Raw genomic sequence first — 12,685 nt, 5'->3', positions numbered from 1 at the left:
TTTGATTAGTTTAAATTCTGTTAGGTAGATTAACCTATAAGAAACAAAACAAAGTCAATTCTAAGTAGGCTATAGACCACCCAGATTCAAAGTGAGACAGAGATTAGTCTAGCTACCAGTTGATCACGCCCCGGGTTCAGACATTCAAGCAGACAGCATTTGTTGGGCTGGCCAAGTCATTTGGTGCATGGCATGTCTTATCGGCGCTAGCCTAGCCTACAGTAGCTGGGGACCAACAGTCAACCAGTCAGGAGGAGAGTGGGGGTTCCTTGGGACCCAGTCATCAACGAGGGAGAAGGTAGACTTCATTCTCAGTAGCTACCACTATGAGTAGAGTATGCTAGAGTAGAAGACCGTTGACATTCACTGTAAAGGAAACTGCTGAAAGTGTCTGCTTTTGTAGGAATTTGGAGGGTGGTAAAAACTCACCTTTATTTGTTAATTAGATGAAGCAGTCCGATAATAGCCAGTGTGGAAGTGTAGACATGTTTGATAACTCACAGTATCCATATAACTGCTTCAACTATGATGGAGATGGATATCCTTCCTGCAGCACGGATGAAGACAAGAAGATGTGTCGACCTGCTTACAGGTAGAATTCTTAGGATTAATATAGGCTTATGAATTGATAATATAATTATCAAGTATTGTTATTAGCATTATTCATGATCTAAGCTATTATAAATTATATATTAAAATATGACATTATGTTTAGTTAGTTTTAATGTGTAAAAAAAGTACTAAAGAAATGTCAATTATTTTGGTATTTTATAGACCATAATATAAATCCCAAAGGAATGTAATGCAACACATTAAAAACATTTTACTGGATTAGTTTACATTCTGTTAAAGAGATTAACCTATAAGAAACAAAACAAAGTCAATTATAAGTAGGCTATAGACCAGCCAGATTCTCAGTTTCCTTATTTTCTTCATTTCAAATAACCAAATATTGTTGTATTATTTTAATCAGATTGTGGTATTTCAACCAATATCCAAATTAAATTAGTATCATAATTAAGAATATTAAACCAGTTTCCTTGAATATAATTTGAATCCGTTTTATCAATACATTCTTGGTCAGGGTTGGGTAGGTTACTTTCTAAATGTAATCTGTTACAGTTACTAGTTACCTGTCCCAAATTTTAATCAGTAACGTCACTTTTGGATTACCAAAATTCAGTAATGTAACCTGATTACTTTCAGGTACTTTTGGATTACTTTCCCCTTAAGAGGCATGTAATCAGTTACTCTCCAACCATGTTCTTGTGAATTTCAATGTGAAAACCAACAAATAAATCATTTTACTTTTTGTAACTTTCTGTCTGCCCTTTCTCCTCAGTTACATAGCGTTGATAGCAATGGCCATCCAGCAGAGTCCAGAGCACCGGGTCACCCTGTCAGGGATCTATGAGTTCATCATGAAGCGCTTTCCCTACTACCGGTCAGGAGCTTCACATGTCTATTCAACAGACATTTTCTGGATACCTTCCACAAATTCAGTTTGACAGAGTAGTGTTTCCTTTATCCACTACAGGTCCAACCAGAGGGCATGGCAAAACTCCATACGACACAACCTCTCTCTCAACAGCTGCTTTGTTAAGGTAAGGGACATTTTATCACATGTTGTGTGATGATATTTGATCATTTGATTAAGAATCATTATCAGAGTACAAATGTTATCACAATCTTCGATACAAGTTTCACTTGATATCAGTCAGAATAATATAGAAGACTATAATATTTTATCCTCATTGATTAAATATTGTATGAAACTTAGAAAATGTATTACAATAATAAGGTGACAGTAAAGACAGGCATACACATTTACATACACATTTACCAATCGACTGTATGAATTGTAAGCAAATACTTTTTTGCACACAATATCAGCAAAAATGGTAACAGTCATAACACTGTTTCATTACAGTACTGTGTGTAGAATTCACATTTGAGCGTGATCTAAAAAAATGATGGGTTTATTTATTTTTTCTTCTTGGTGTGTTTTTTCATTTTCCCTCCAGGTTCCCCGCACAGAGGGAAATGACAAGGGGAAAGGCAACTACTGGACCTTCGCCACCGGTTGTGAGTCCATGCTCGACCTCTTTGAGAATGGCAACTTTCGCCGTCGCCGGCGCCGACGCAACATGAAGATTGGTTTCAGAGAGCCTGGGGAGCCTTTCCTTCCAGTAAACAACAACAACAATAACAACATCAACAACCAACAAAGTGGCTCCACCAGGCGGTCCGATCCTAACCCCAACCCGGACTCCTTCTGCTCCATCAGCCCTGCCCACAGACCAGGTCACCACAACCCCCTCAACCCAAACTGCCAGGGGAAACCAGAACCGGAAATTAAATTCAGTATTGACTACATCCTCTCCACCCCAGACCCCCCTCTGCTGGGCTTCAGACCCCCACATAGTGGTACAACAGATCCCCACATACACGTTCTGGAGCCCCAACACCTCAACCTGCACTTCTGGACCCTGTGAGTGTCACAGTCTTGACTACAAAGAGAGTGAGACTACATCTGAAAGACTGGATGGTTTCTCCTCCATATCTGAATTAGTAAATGGAGAGATCGAAAGACTGCCCTTTTGTGCAAGGGGATATTTTATTGACTTGTCCTGTGATTAAATAACATAGAGAGGTCAAGTATTGTGCTGTGGATCCTAGCTGATTATAGTAAATATACATTAGTCTACATTCAAAAGAAACTTGTACACTGTTCATAGTGTTGTCCCAAGGCATACATGTTTACATTACGCTTTATTCATAAAGTAGGACGTTCTGTTACGAAGGTCTGTGAAAATAATGATTCACCTATTTAATATCTATAATCTATATAATATCTATAATCTATATAATATCTATAATCTATATAATATCTATAATCTATATAATATCTATAATCTATATAATATCTATAATCTATATAATATCTTGCCTATTTTAAGGACAGGATAATACAGAGTATGCTGACTGTATGAGAAATCTGATAAAACTGAAGGGAGTGTGATATCATCATAAACTATTAAGATTAAAAGGTAATAATCTCTACAATGTTTTGGGTTAGTGAAAGTGTCAAAGCAATGAACAGGGTAAAGGGCACATGTCACAGCTGGTACTCAGCCGCTTCAACCCTTGTTGTGATTGAAGGCAATTATCATGAGGTTGAAATAATCCAGGCTGAGCCCTCGCCAAACTTAATCTTTCCCAATGACCTTTTAAATTCTCCTGAGATTGATATAGTCCATATTTAATCCAGGCACTCCATTAAAATACATTATATTCATATATTGTATGCAGGAGTTTAAACATGGGGTCTACTCTGCTAACATTTATTTCCCTGTTATGAGGAGGGATATCAATCATTGCCGGGTTTCTCTAGCTTGTTTGAAGGGACAATTTTCAATTTAACCTTTATATTATGCCGTGACTACATCATTCAGGACAGGGGGGGGTTCAACAGAACACAACAACACTTAACATGAGTGGCATTTAATATAGCATTACACTTGCAAGGTGAGAACGAGATGTGACCCTAGTCAAATACACGAGGCCTGCCATAACACTGCCGCAACCCCCTCCCGACCACCCTGACGCAATTATAATTAAACACACCGGCGTATGCCTCCTTGCAAATCCTGTGATCGATCAGTGATATTAACATTCATACCTGCTTGGCCCTCCAGCCAACGTCTAGCACCACCACTGTTATGGATCAGTAGGTTTCCATTAACGAAGCTGTTGATATAAGGTGGCGCTGTGGATGTAGGTATATTTGGGTAAATTAACTTAGCATAAAGTGCTGCAAGGCTGGTCTTGGTCTGAATGGGTCTGTGTTGAGACACCAAAGAGAAAGAGCACAGGCAGGGGAAAAGTCGGTACACACATTATGTTGTCAATGAATCCTCCTATTGCTGTAGCTGCGGACTCAAGGGTTCTATAACGGCGTCTATTACATTTATTAAACGTCTTCATTTCATGTTTGTTTTATTTTTCTTGGGAAATATTTTTTTATTAATCCAAACATTTTCGCAAAATATTTTAAAAGCATTTTGAGGCTGTCAATATTTTCTACCTTTATTTATGTAATATTGAGCAAAAAAAAACTGACTCTGCAGCTGGCCTATCTAGCAGAAATCACCCAGTTCTGCCTGCCTCCAGGACAAGACTCATCCCAATAAACGTCAACCTGCTGTGGGCCATGTAGGTAATGTTGAAATGTGCAGCGCAGGGTAGATTGAGTGGAATAGGGAGAAGGAAATTGGGAAAGGAATGATTTGCAACGTTAATAACATCTAAATCATAAACACAAGTAAGTCAATTAATCTACAGTGTTTATTTTATAATTGGATTTTCATTCTTGGGAGTCATTTTCAACATGACTATGTGAATCTCATTATAAATATGTGTGTTGTTGTTTATAAAAAATACAATACAGTGTATGTTTGTATATGGGGGAGGCTGTGTAATTTCTCCTTACTTGACTAACAACCATTTCTTTGAGCTGTGGTAGGAGGGGATTGGAGGGGGTAGGGGTGCAGTTTGTTGTATGGGACTTGCTTATGTACCAGTCCTACAATGGAATGCAGATTGCTGGGTAATGATATCAGGCTTGCATCTAGCTAATGAAGATGGGTTGGAATAGCCTGAGAAGCCAGAAAGGACTCACATACATTTGAATCCATTCGAAGCCCCATTTACAGAACAAGTTAAAGGGCCAGGGGTAGATTCTGCGGGGTGGAATATGCCAGTTTTAAAATGGCTTTTAAATGTGTTTTGAATGAGAACATCAACACTGGATGTCAAATCAATGTCAGTTTAGATGTGTTTACAGTTAGATTATATTTACTGTAGCTCCTTCAGGCCCTGTATGCCTCCTGCTACTGGAGACCTGTTAGGATGTCCCTGCTAAACCCAAAACGGGGGATTAAAAATGACTAGAAGGGTGTAAGAAATGAAATAGGATGAAAGAGAAATATGGGAAGTATCCCTTATTTTACATCACTATTCACTGAGAATTGGCATCTAACTGCCTAGCAAGCAGGAACCACTTTATATGTTGAGGCACTTCAGTGAATTTCAAAAGAAATGAGAGTAATTTGTTAGCTAATTACTATGTAGTTACGGTAGCTTGCGACTCTTAGTAAATAGCAAGTAAACTTCGGACTGTAAAATAAAGCGTAAGCCCTCATTTCCAATTCAGCCTGCCTCATTTCTCCTCCACCTCCAGTTACATGTCTACTTGTTCCAGTCAGGAAGCCTGGCAGAGCTTACGGTGAGTCCCAAATGACACCCTATTCCCTATATAGTGCAGTATTTATGAGCAGGACCCGTAGGGCTCTTCTCAAAAGTAGTGCACTATGTAGGGAATATGGTGCCATTTGGGAAGCAGCTTACTAAGACCATAGACAGAACACAATGTCTAATCCAATGTTTGATGGATCAATCTGAGACAGCCACTTGTTGTTGCTGAGTCAACGTCTTGTAAACCATCTTCAAGAATATTATCTATGACAACATCTATAAGGGTACAGCAGACTGCTTTAAAAAGCTAACTAGCATATTCACGTTATATTGTCCCATGTTTCAGTACTCACACTTCACAGTCATGTCCTTTGGGTTGAAAATACAATAATTAATATGCATTTATCATGAAATGATAGATCAGAAGACGGCAGACAATGAGATTAAAAAGTTTCAGAATCAGACCTTGACTTTATTTAATTCTTCCTTGCAATTTTAAAGACTGAATTACACAGCATGCACAATGTGTGTGTTATCATGACACAGCTCTGTGTTGCATGGAAGGCGCATTGCACACCATGTACACACACATGCAATGCAACTACAATGCACCACAGCCCTGGTCAATACACACAAACGCACGCATGCCAGTCAGTCTCTCTCTCTCTCACACACACACACACACACACACACACACACACACACACACACACACACACACACACACACACACACACACACACAATCACACCCACACACACACATGCACACAGAGACACACACGTCAGTCAATTTTGCTGCTTTGCTATGAGTGTACGGGCTGATTGACGGTCGTTAGTCCCAGTCCCTTCCAGCGCTGCTTGCACATGGCCATTTGCCTTCTCACACCCAGTTTGGCCAGTAGGAGCTGCTCACAGCTTCGAATGTGAACTGTGATTGTCATGTTTCCATTGAAACTGAAGAGAGAAGAAGAGAAGAACATAATTAATCCTGTCTGTTTTACACCGCTACTGCCTTCAGTGGGTTCTACCACAGATAAAAGGTTATCAGTATCTTTGATACTACTATGTACTGCAAAGATCCATGGTCCCATGTAAACAACCACTAGAAAAGGGGAGGGCAAGAGACCATTGACATTAATAGAGGCTGGGCGACTGTAAGACCACTTGTTAATTCATGTTGTCGTGTAAATCGGCCTATGCCAGGGTTCCCCAACTGGCGGCTTGCGGGACAAATTTGGCCTGTGGGTGGTTTTATTTGGCCCCCCAAGTTTTCTGAACAAAAACTAAAAACATTTTTTGTCTATAATTTAACATTATATATATATATATATATATATCATCTTCAAATAATATTTTTGCGGGAATGATTTTGCCGAAGATTGTATCAATATGTTCATTGTTGGACATAAAACACTGCAAAAACACCAGGAAATCAGCTCCAAGTGATTTTAATTTAACCTCCTAGAGTCGAAGTGACATCACAAAAAAATCCCAATAAAATGTGTCAGTTTAAGCTAGAGTTCAGTTGTTTTTTTGCATTGGATGCATCTCAATCCACTGCATCCGCCAGTGTCACACTTCCGCATCCGCGGTGAAAGATGGCAAAGCTAGAGCGGTCTTTGTGAGACCATGAGACATCCTGAAATCGGTCTTCTCACGTAAACATCTGTAGCGTACGAATGGTTTGACCTACAAACTAAACTACTACCAAGCAATGGAAAGGGGAGACTCTCACAAAAACGATGGTGTTCTCCGTTTTGCTCTACGACCCCCACAAGTGTCACGGTACCGGTTTTAAAAAACTAATGGAAGGATGAAGGTGATTTTGTGCATAATTGAAACACGTGATCGTATACAAATTTAAGCAAGGTTTAAAGTTATTATGTTTTAGACAAACATATCTGTTTGGGTTTTCTGTGTTCAATTTGCAGTCTACAAAGTATTTGTAATTATGTCCCGGCCCCCAACCATCTGTTCCAGAAAAAAATCATCCCGAGGCTGAATCTAGTTGATTATCCCTGGCCTATGCTCAGACTGCTCCCTCTACACACATACTTTAATCAAGAGCTCTATGATTTTAATAATGTAATTGATTATTAGGACATCTCTATCTATTTCAATCACTGATTACGCAGAGGCAGCTTTCCTCTCTCTCAGATCGATGTCCTGTTACCACTATCACATTACTGGACAATACGGAAGTCTTCAATGCAGTACTCGATCGCATGTGGCATGATCACATGTAAAAACATGGTTTCGAGGTTTTCATAGACTCTGGTTTTCATAAAGGTTTTGAATCTTCTAGTTATTATAATGAAAGTGTTTTGGCGGGGTCACTTAAATCATTCACATTTTCCAAAAATGTCAGATTATAGTAAATTATAGCGTTGAAATGATGAGAATGGATTATTATACAAGATTGAGATAATTCAGTAAATAATTAATCAAATATGAAATATGAACACACTGCAAAATACATGTACATTGCCATAAAATTTCGCAACAAGAAGAACAAACATCCATCTAATGCAACAATATATTATTACTAAGATTTACCTTCCAAAGTGAAATCCACACGTTATGGAATAGAACAGAATATAATTTGTGGACAAGTGTCTACACATTGTCAGCAAGCTTGTGCAAAGCAACAGTTGTGCAATAGGACACGCCCATATTTTTGACCGGGAAAATGCAGCAGGCAGTATGGAGCAGAATGTGAGGAGCCAGTTATGCTCCAGATGAGGTGATCCTAAACAACCAATGGGAGAGCCCTTAGACTACTGGCGGTTAGGTCCTGCCCCCCTAAGGAAGAATACGGATGATAGAGAGCCATGGGGTGAGGATTGGAGGGAATGCAGTGTTTCCACAGCAAGGTGAATGGTTACTGTAGGTCAAATTAGACTAGAGTTCTGTATGTGAGGCAGAAGCCATGAAAAGGTTTAATTCTGTTCCACAGTACACTAATGTACAGTAATGTACTTTGTTTTATTTATTTGCAAGCATATGTAATCATGCACAGCCAAAACTGCACACAAATGTATCAGACAAATTGATACAGTCTAGACTCAACATAAGTATATATACAGCATTAAACTATATACTGTAAGAAAAAAAAACAAAGGGATAAAGTTGGAGCAGATTACACTGCTATAGCGTTTTATTGGTGTTCAACACATGCATGAGTCAAACAATAGTCAAACAAGTGAGCTCCAAAAGTATTGGAACAGTGACACATTTGTTGTTGTTTGGGCTCTGTACTCCAGCACTTAGGATTTGAAATGATACAATGACTACGAGGTTAAAGTGCAGACTGACAGCTTTTTAATTGAAGGATATTTCCATCCATATCGGGTGAACTGTTTAACAACTAAACACTTTTTGTACATAGTTCTCCCATTTTAGGTGACCAAAAGTATTGGGACAAATTCACTTGTGTATCAAAGTACTAAAATGTTAAGTATTTAGTCGAATATCCATAGCATGCAATGACTACATCAAGCTTTTGACTCTACACATTTTCTGGGGATGCATTTGTTGTTTGTTTTGGTTGTGTTTCAGATTATTTTGTGCCCAATAGAAATTAATGGTAATTAATGTTGTGTCATTTTGGAGTCACTTTTATTGTAAATAAGAATATAATATGTTTCTAAACACATCTACATTAATGTGGATGCTACCATGATTATGGATATTCCTGAATGAACTGTGAATAAAGATGAGTGAGAAAGTTAGAGGCACAAATATCATACCCCCAAGACTTGCTAACCTCTCACCATTATAATAACAGGGGAGGTTAGCATTTTTTTGGGAGGTATGATAACCACATCTGGCTTCTTCACTTGCGAGATCATCTGAGATCAGACACCTGGGCAGCTGATGAAACTAAGGAGTTTTTCTGTTAATAAAGTCCTTTTGTGGGGTAAAAAAATCTAAATTCTGATTGGTTGGTCCTGGCTCCCCAGTGGCTGCACCCCTGCCCAGTCATGTGAAAGCCATTAGAGCCTAATGAATGTATTTCAATTGTCAGATTTCCTTACATGAACTAAAACTCAGTAAAATGGTTGAAATTGTTGCATTTATATTTTTGCTCAGTATACTTCAATTGGGGCAGGCAGGTACAGTAGCTTAGTGGTTAGAGGGTTGGACTAGTAACCGAAAGGTTGCAAGATCAAATCCCCAGCTGACAAGGTAAAAAGCTGTCATTCTGCCCCTGAAGGCAGTTAAACCCACTGTTCCTAGGCCATTATTGAAAATAAGAATTTGTTCTTAACTGACTCACCTAGTTAAATAAAGGTTAAAAAAAAAAAAAAAAAATACACATAAGTGAATTTGTCCCAATACTTTTGGTCCCCTAAAATGGGATGACTATGTACAAAAAGTGCTTCTAATTTCTAAACGGTTTACCCAATATGGATGAAAACACCTTCAAATTAAAGTGTAGAGTACAGAGCCAAAACAACAAAAAGTGTCACTGTCCCAATACTTTTGAATCTCACTGTAACACAGTAAACAGCAGAATCAGTAGGCATACATACAAACTCCCTTATAAAATAGCCTTTATTTTTCACCATATACACATTATTTGTTCTAAGAGCAGGCTTCAAAGTGACCACCTGGCAAGCTAAGTCATACCTGCCTTGATTATACAATATAAGGTATAGAATCAAACTTCCACTGAGCAAGCTAGATCAATATCAAGCTATATTAAACTATGTATACTGGATGGCACACATAGCAATACTTCTTCCCCCTGCAATACATCAGATGTACAGGCTTATAGCAGGGCAACCCTTCTACATGCACACACCATATTTCCATTCATAGAAGAGAGGGAAAACCTTTTCAGAATGTGCAATGTCAACACTTCTTTTAAAGTGTCTTTCAGAAGCGAGGTCATTTCTGACGCCTATGATGTTGGTTCATCATGTGCTAGGCTGTCCCATGGTGTGTGTGTGTGTGTATATATATATATATATATATATATAAGACAGAGGGGAAGATACAGTAACATGACTGCACTGCTTGTTCAACAAACCATGGAAAAACAAATTCAATAGGGTTATTTTCTTAGTTACAAACCAACGAGTGGACACTTGCCATAAATAGTGACCGGATTAATTTGCAACAACTTTAACGAATACATTTATACAATCTCTAACATTGAATCAGCATAAATCAGTGTAGGAAAAACTGTTGGAAGTCCATAAACGACCAAAACATGTTTAACACATGAAAAACCTTGATCGGTCTCATAAAGCAGTTCATGACTTCATTCTGCTTTGTAAAATAAAACTATTTCAAATACTGATAGAGCAGAAGAAAATACTAAATAAATTATTCCTACACTTGTCAATATTTCAAAATTCTCTGTTGATTACAGATATGTTAAACGTACCAACTCACTCAACTAGATCTTTTAATAATAACAAAACGGCAGGACTGTCATGTGTTTGTGATTATATGAAACAAGAAAGAGAATAAAGATTTCAGTACTCCATGTTCTTGCACATACCAGTAAAGCGGTGTTGTTTCTGAAAACATCAATGTCACCTTCGCTAAATGGTGAGAGCCTGGCTCCCACTCAGGCCATCCCTCTTTTCAGCACAGTCACTGTTTCTGATCAGCTGTTGAGACCATTGAGCTAACTGGCTAGCATCTGAGTGATGTGCCAGCACAGCCAGCGAGAGACAAGAACATGGTAGAGTTCAGGTGAAAATATAACATTGGACTCCCCAATCGGAGACCAAATGTCCCCTTCATAGTGTTCATAAACATCTCTTCCATAGGCTTATTTTTTACATCAACTAGACAAAACTTCAGTCCATTAATTCAGTTATTATTCAACACCAGACATACAATATTCAGTCTGCCTCCATATCTGTACTGAAAACCACATTACAGACTTTGTTTTAAAGTTATTGTTCTCATAAGACTAACACATTATCACTTCTGACTGACTCTTACAGCATTATCAGCTACTCTATTCACTATGAATGTGATGCAATCATGCTTGGGCTCCACGACAATATCTGGTCTTTGGCTTCCCAACAGCATTGTACCTGTCCCAATATATGGATGAACAGAAAATCATTGTCAGGTCGATACTACTTATTTGTTCGTTAAAATAAAATGTTTTACACCTCAATAAACAACCATAGCAGTGCATTTAATGATTTAATGATTGTTGTCTTACTCTAAAAAACGTCAAATGACAATGAATAACCTGAAAATAAATCTCTACAAACTAATATTCTAGAATTCTACACACTCAAAAACAAAGTTAAATGGATAAAGTAAGACATTCAGTCAGGAGCTATAATGGACAATATAATATACTTGGAATTAAACACATCGTAAAAACAATACAATGATCCAGAATATTCCCCAATCATACATATCATGATATATTTCAATACTACCTGCCCTCGTCTGACCTATAAAAAAGGTTAACATGAACTGCCCCTGGACTTCATTTAGCTCCCTTTGGACGTCCCTTTCAGTCCGAGGAGGGATTGAAGGGTGGATGGATCTGTTAACACATGCAGTAGAGTAGGGGACGACAGGATAGGGATGGCTTCTTGCTGTCAGAACAGAGCAGAATATGTGTAGTGCTGTAGGCAGGGTACGTCTCATATTACCCTTCAGAGGAAGACCAGCCCCGGGACAGAGTGAGCTGCTGGTTTATAAAGATGGCTGTTGATACTCCACAGTCCTTCTTACGCTGGAGAAAGTTCCAAACCAACTGTTAGATAGGGACTGTTGATTATGGGAATACATTGCAACCTTGTCCCTAATGAAGCCGGTTTCTTTCAACAAAAAAACAACAAACAAAAAAAATGTACAATGCGTGGGGGTTCCCTTCGCATTGTAGTAAATTGGCAGAGAACATGAATATGTGTTACTGGGTAGCAGACATTTAGCTGATGGTAGACAGCTCCAGAGTGGGAGGATGAGAAAGTGGATTTGTCACAGACAACAGTCTGGGGACTCCAGGCACTGGTCAGGTCAGAAGTCAAAAGGTTAAGAGAGGTCTACTAAGCGAGGGGTTTCAAACCTCTCCTCGGGGACCCCCAGGCGTTCCATGCGTTTAGACTATTCCATGGCTAGCACACCTGATTCAACTTCTCAACTAATCATCAAGCCCTTGACTATGTGAATCAGTGGGCTAGTTCAGGGCTACAACATTGTGAAATGTCTGGGGGTCCCCGAGGAGAGGTTTGAAAACCACTAAACTAAGTGAACAGGGCGTCCTCTGGTCTTTCAGACTTCTTCTGGGGAGCACCGGTAGTTGCACCGGGATCACCACTAGGGGGTGAGGGGAGGCTGGGCACCGTCTCTGCTGCCTTCGCCCGCTCCTCCAGAAACTTGTCAAACTCTAGAAGGAGGACGAGAGGGATCAGAGGAAGCATATTATACATGCTAGCTAC

At 39.0% G+C, this 12,685-nt stretch overlaps 2 protein-coding genes and 1 long non-coding RNA gene across 4 annotated transcripts in view; 1 reads left to right on the top strand and 2 right to left on the bottom strand.

Moving 5' to 3' along the window:
• Positions 1-303: 303 nt before the first annotated feature.
• LOC110503134 (forkhead box protein L3-like) lies at positions 304-4,443 on the top strand. The gene is made up of 4 exons (XM_036960673.2): positions 304-592; positions 1,343-1,444; positions 1,538-1,604; positions 2,025-4,443. The coding sequence occupies exons 1-4, from the start codon at positions 447-449 to the stop codon at positions 2,493-2,495; spliced, it is 786 nt and encodes a 261-aa protein (XP_036816568.1). The 5' UTR covers positions 304-446; the 3' UTR covers positions 2,496-4,443.
• A 1,256-nt stretch (positions 4,444-5,699) lies between these two features.
• Positions 5,700-7,918, bottom strand: LOC149972596 (uncharacterized). Its single transcript, XR_016491128.1, has 2 exons — positions 7,815-7,918; positions 5,700-6,212 (listed from the first exon to the last, which is right to left on the bottom strand). It is a non-coding gene; the product is annotated as an uncharacterized LOC149972596 (long non-coding RNA).
• Positions 7,919-8,382: 464 nt separating this feature from the next.
• LOC110502906 (TOM1-like protein 2) overlaps positions 8,383-12,685 on the bottom strand; it is a 17,989-nt gene continuing 13,686 nt past the window's right edge. Inside the window, exons 15-16 of one of the 2 annotated variants that reach the window (XM_090217455.1) lie at positions 12,484-12,633; positions 11,420-12,312 (exon numbers count right to left, since the gene is read on the bottom strand). In XM_090217455.1, the coding sequence (XP_090073581.1) occupies positions 12,491-12,633 (143 nt within the window). In that variant the 3' untranslated portion in view covers positions 11,420-12,312; positions 12,484-12,490. Of the gene's footprint in view, positions 12,634-12,685 lie in introns of both variants that reach the window. The other variant, XM_090217456.1, reaches the window with a different exon arrangement.

This window comes from Oncorhynchus mykiss, chromosome 23 (assembly GCF_057628025.1).
Source record: "Oncorhynchus mykiss isolate SJ-2025 chromosome 23, ASM5762802v1, whole genome shotgun sequence".
Classification (NCBI taxonomy): Eukaryota; Metazoa; Chordata; class Actinopteri; order Salmoniformes; family Salmonidae; genus Oncorhynchus; species Oncorhynchus mykiss.
This window is presented reverse-complemented; position numbering and strand designations above follow the sequence as displayed.

Bases quoted from the DNA above. Each gene is read 5' to 3' on its own strand.
- LOC110503134 (XM_036960673.2), top strand. From the start codon at position 447: ATGAAGCAGTCCGATAATAGCCAGTGTGGAAGTGTAGACATGTTTGAT. The intron at 593-1,342 runs GTAGAATTCTTA...CTTTCTCCTCAG, and splicing joins ATGTGTCGACCTGCTTACAG to TTACATAGCGTTGATAGCAA. The intron at 1,605-2,024 runs GTAAGGGACATT...TTTTCCCTCCAG, and splicing joins TCAACAGCTGCTTTGTTAAG to GTTCCCCGCACAGAGGGAAA.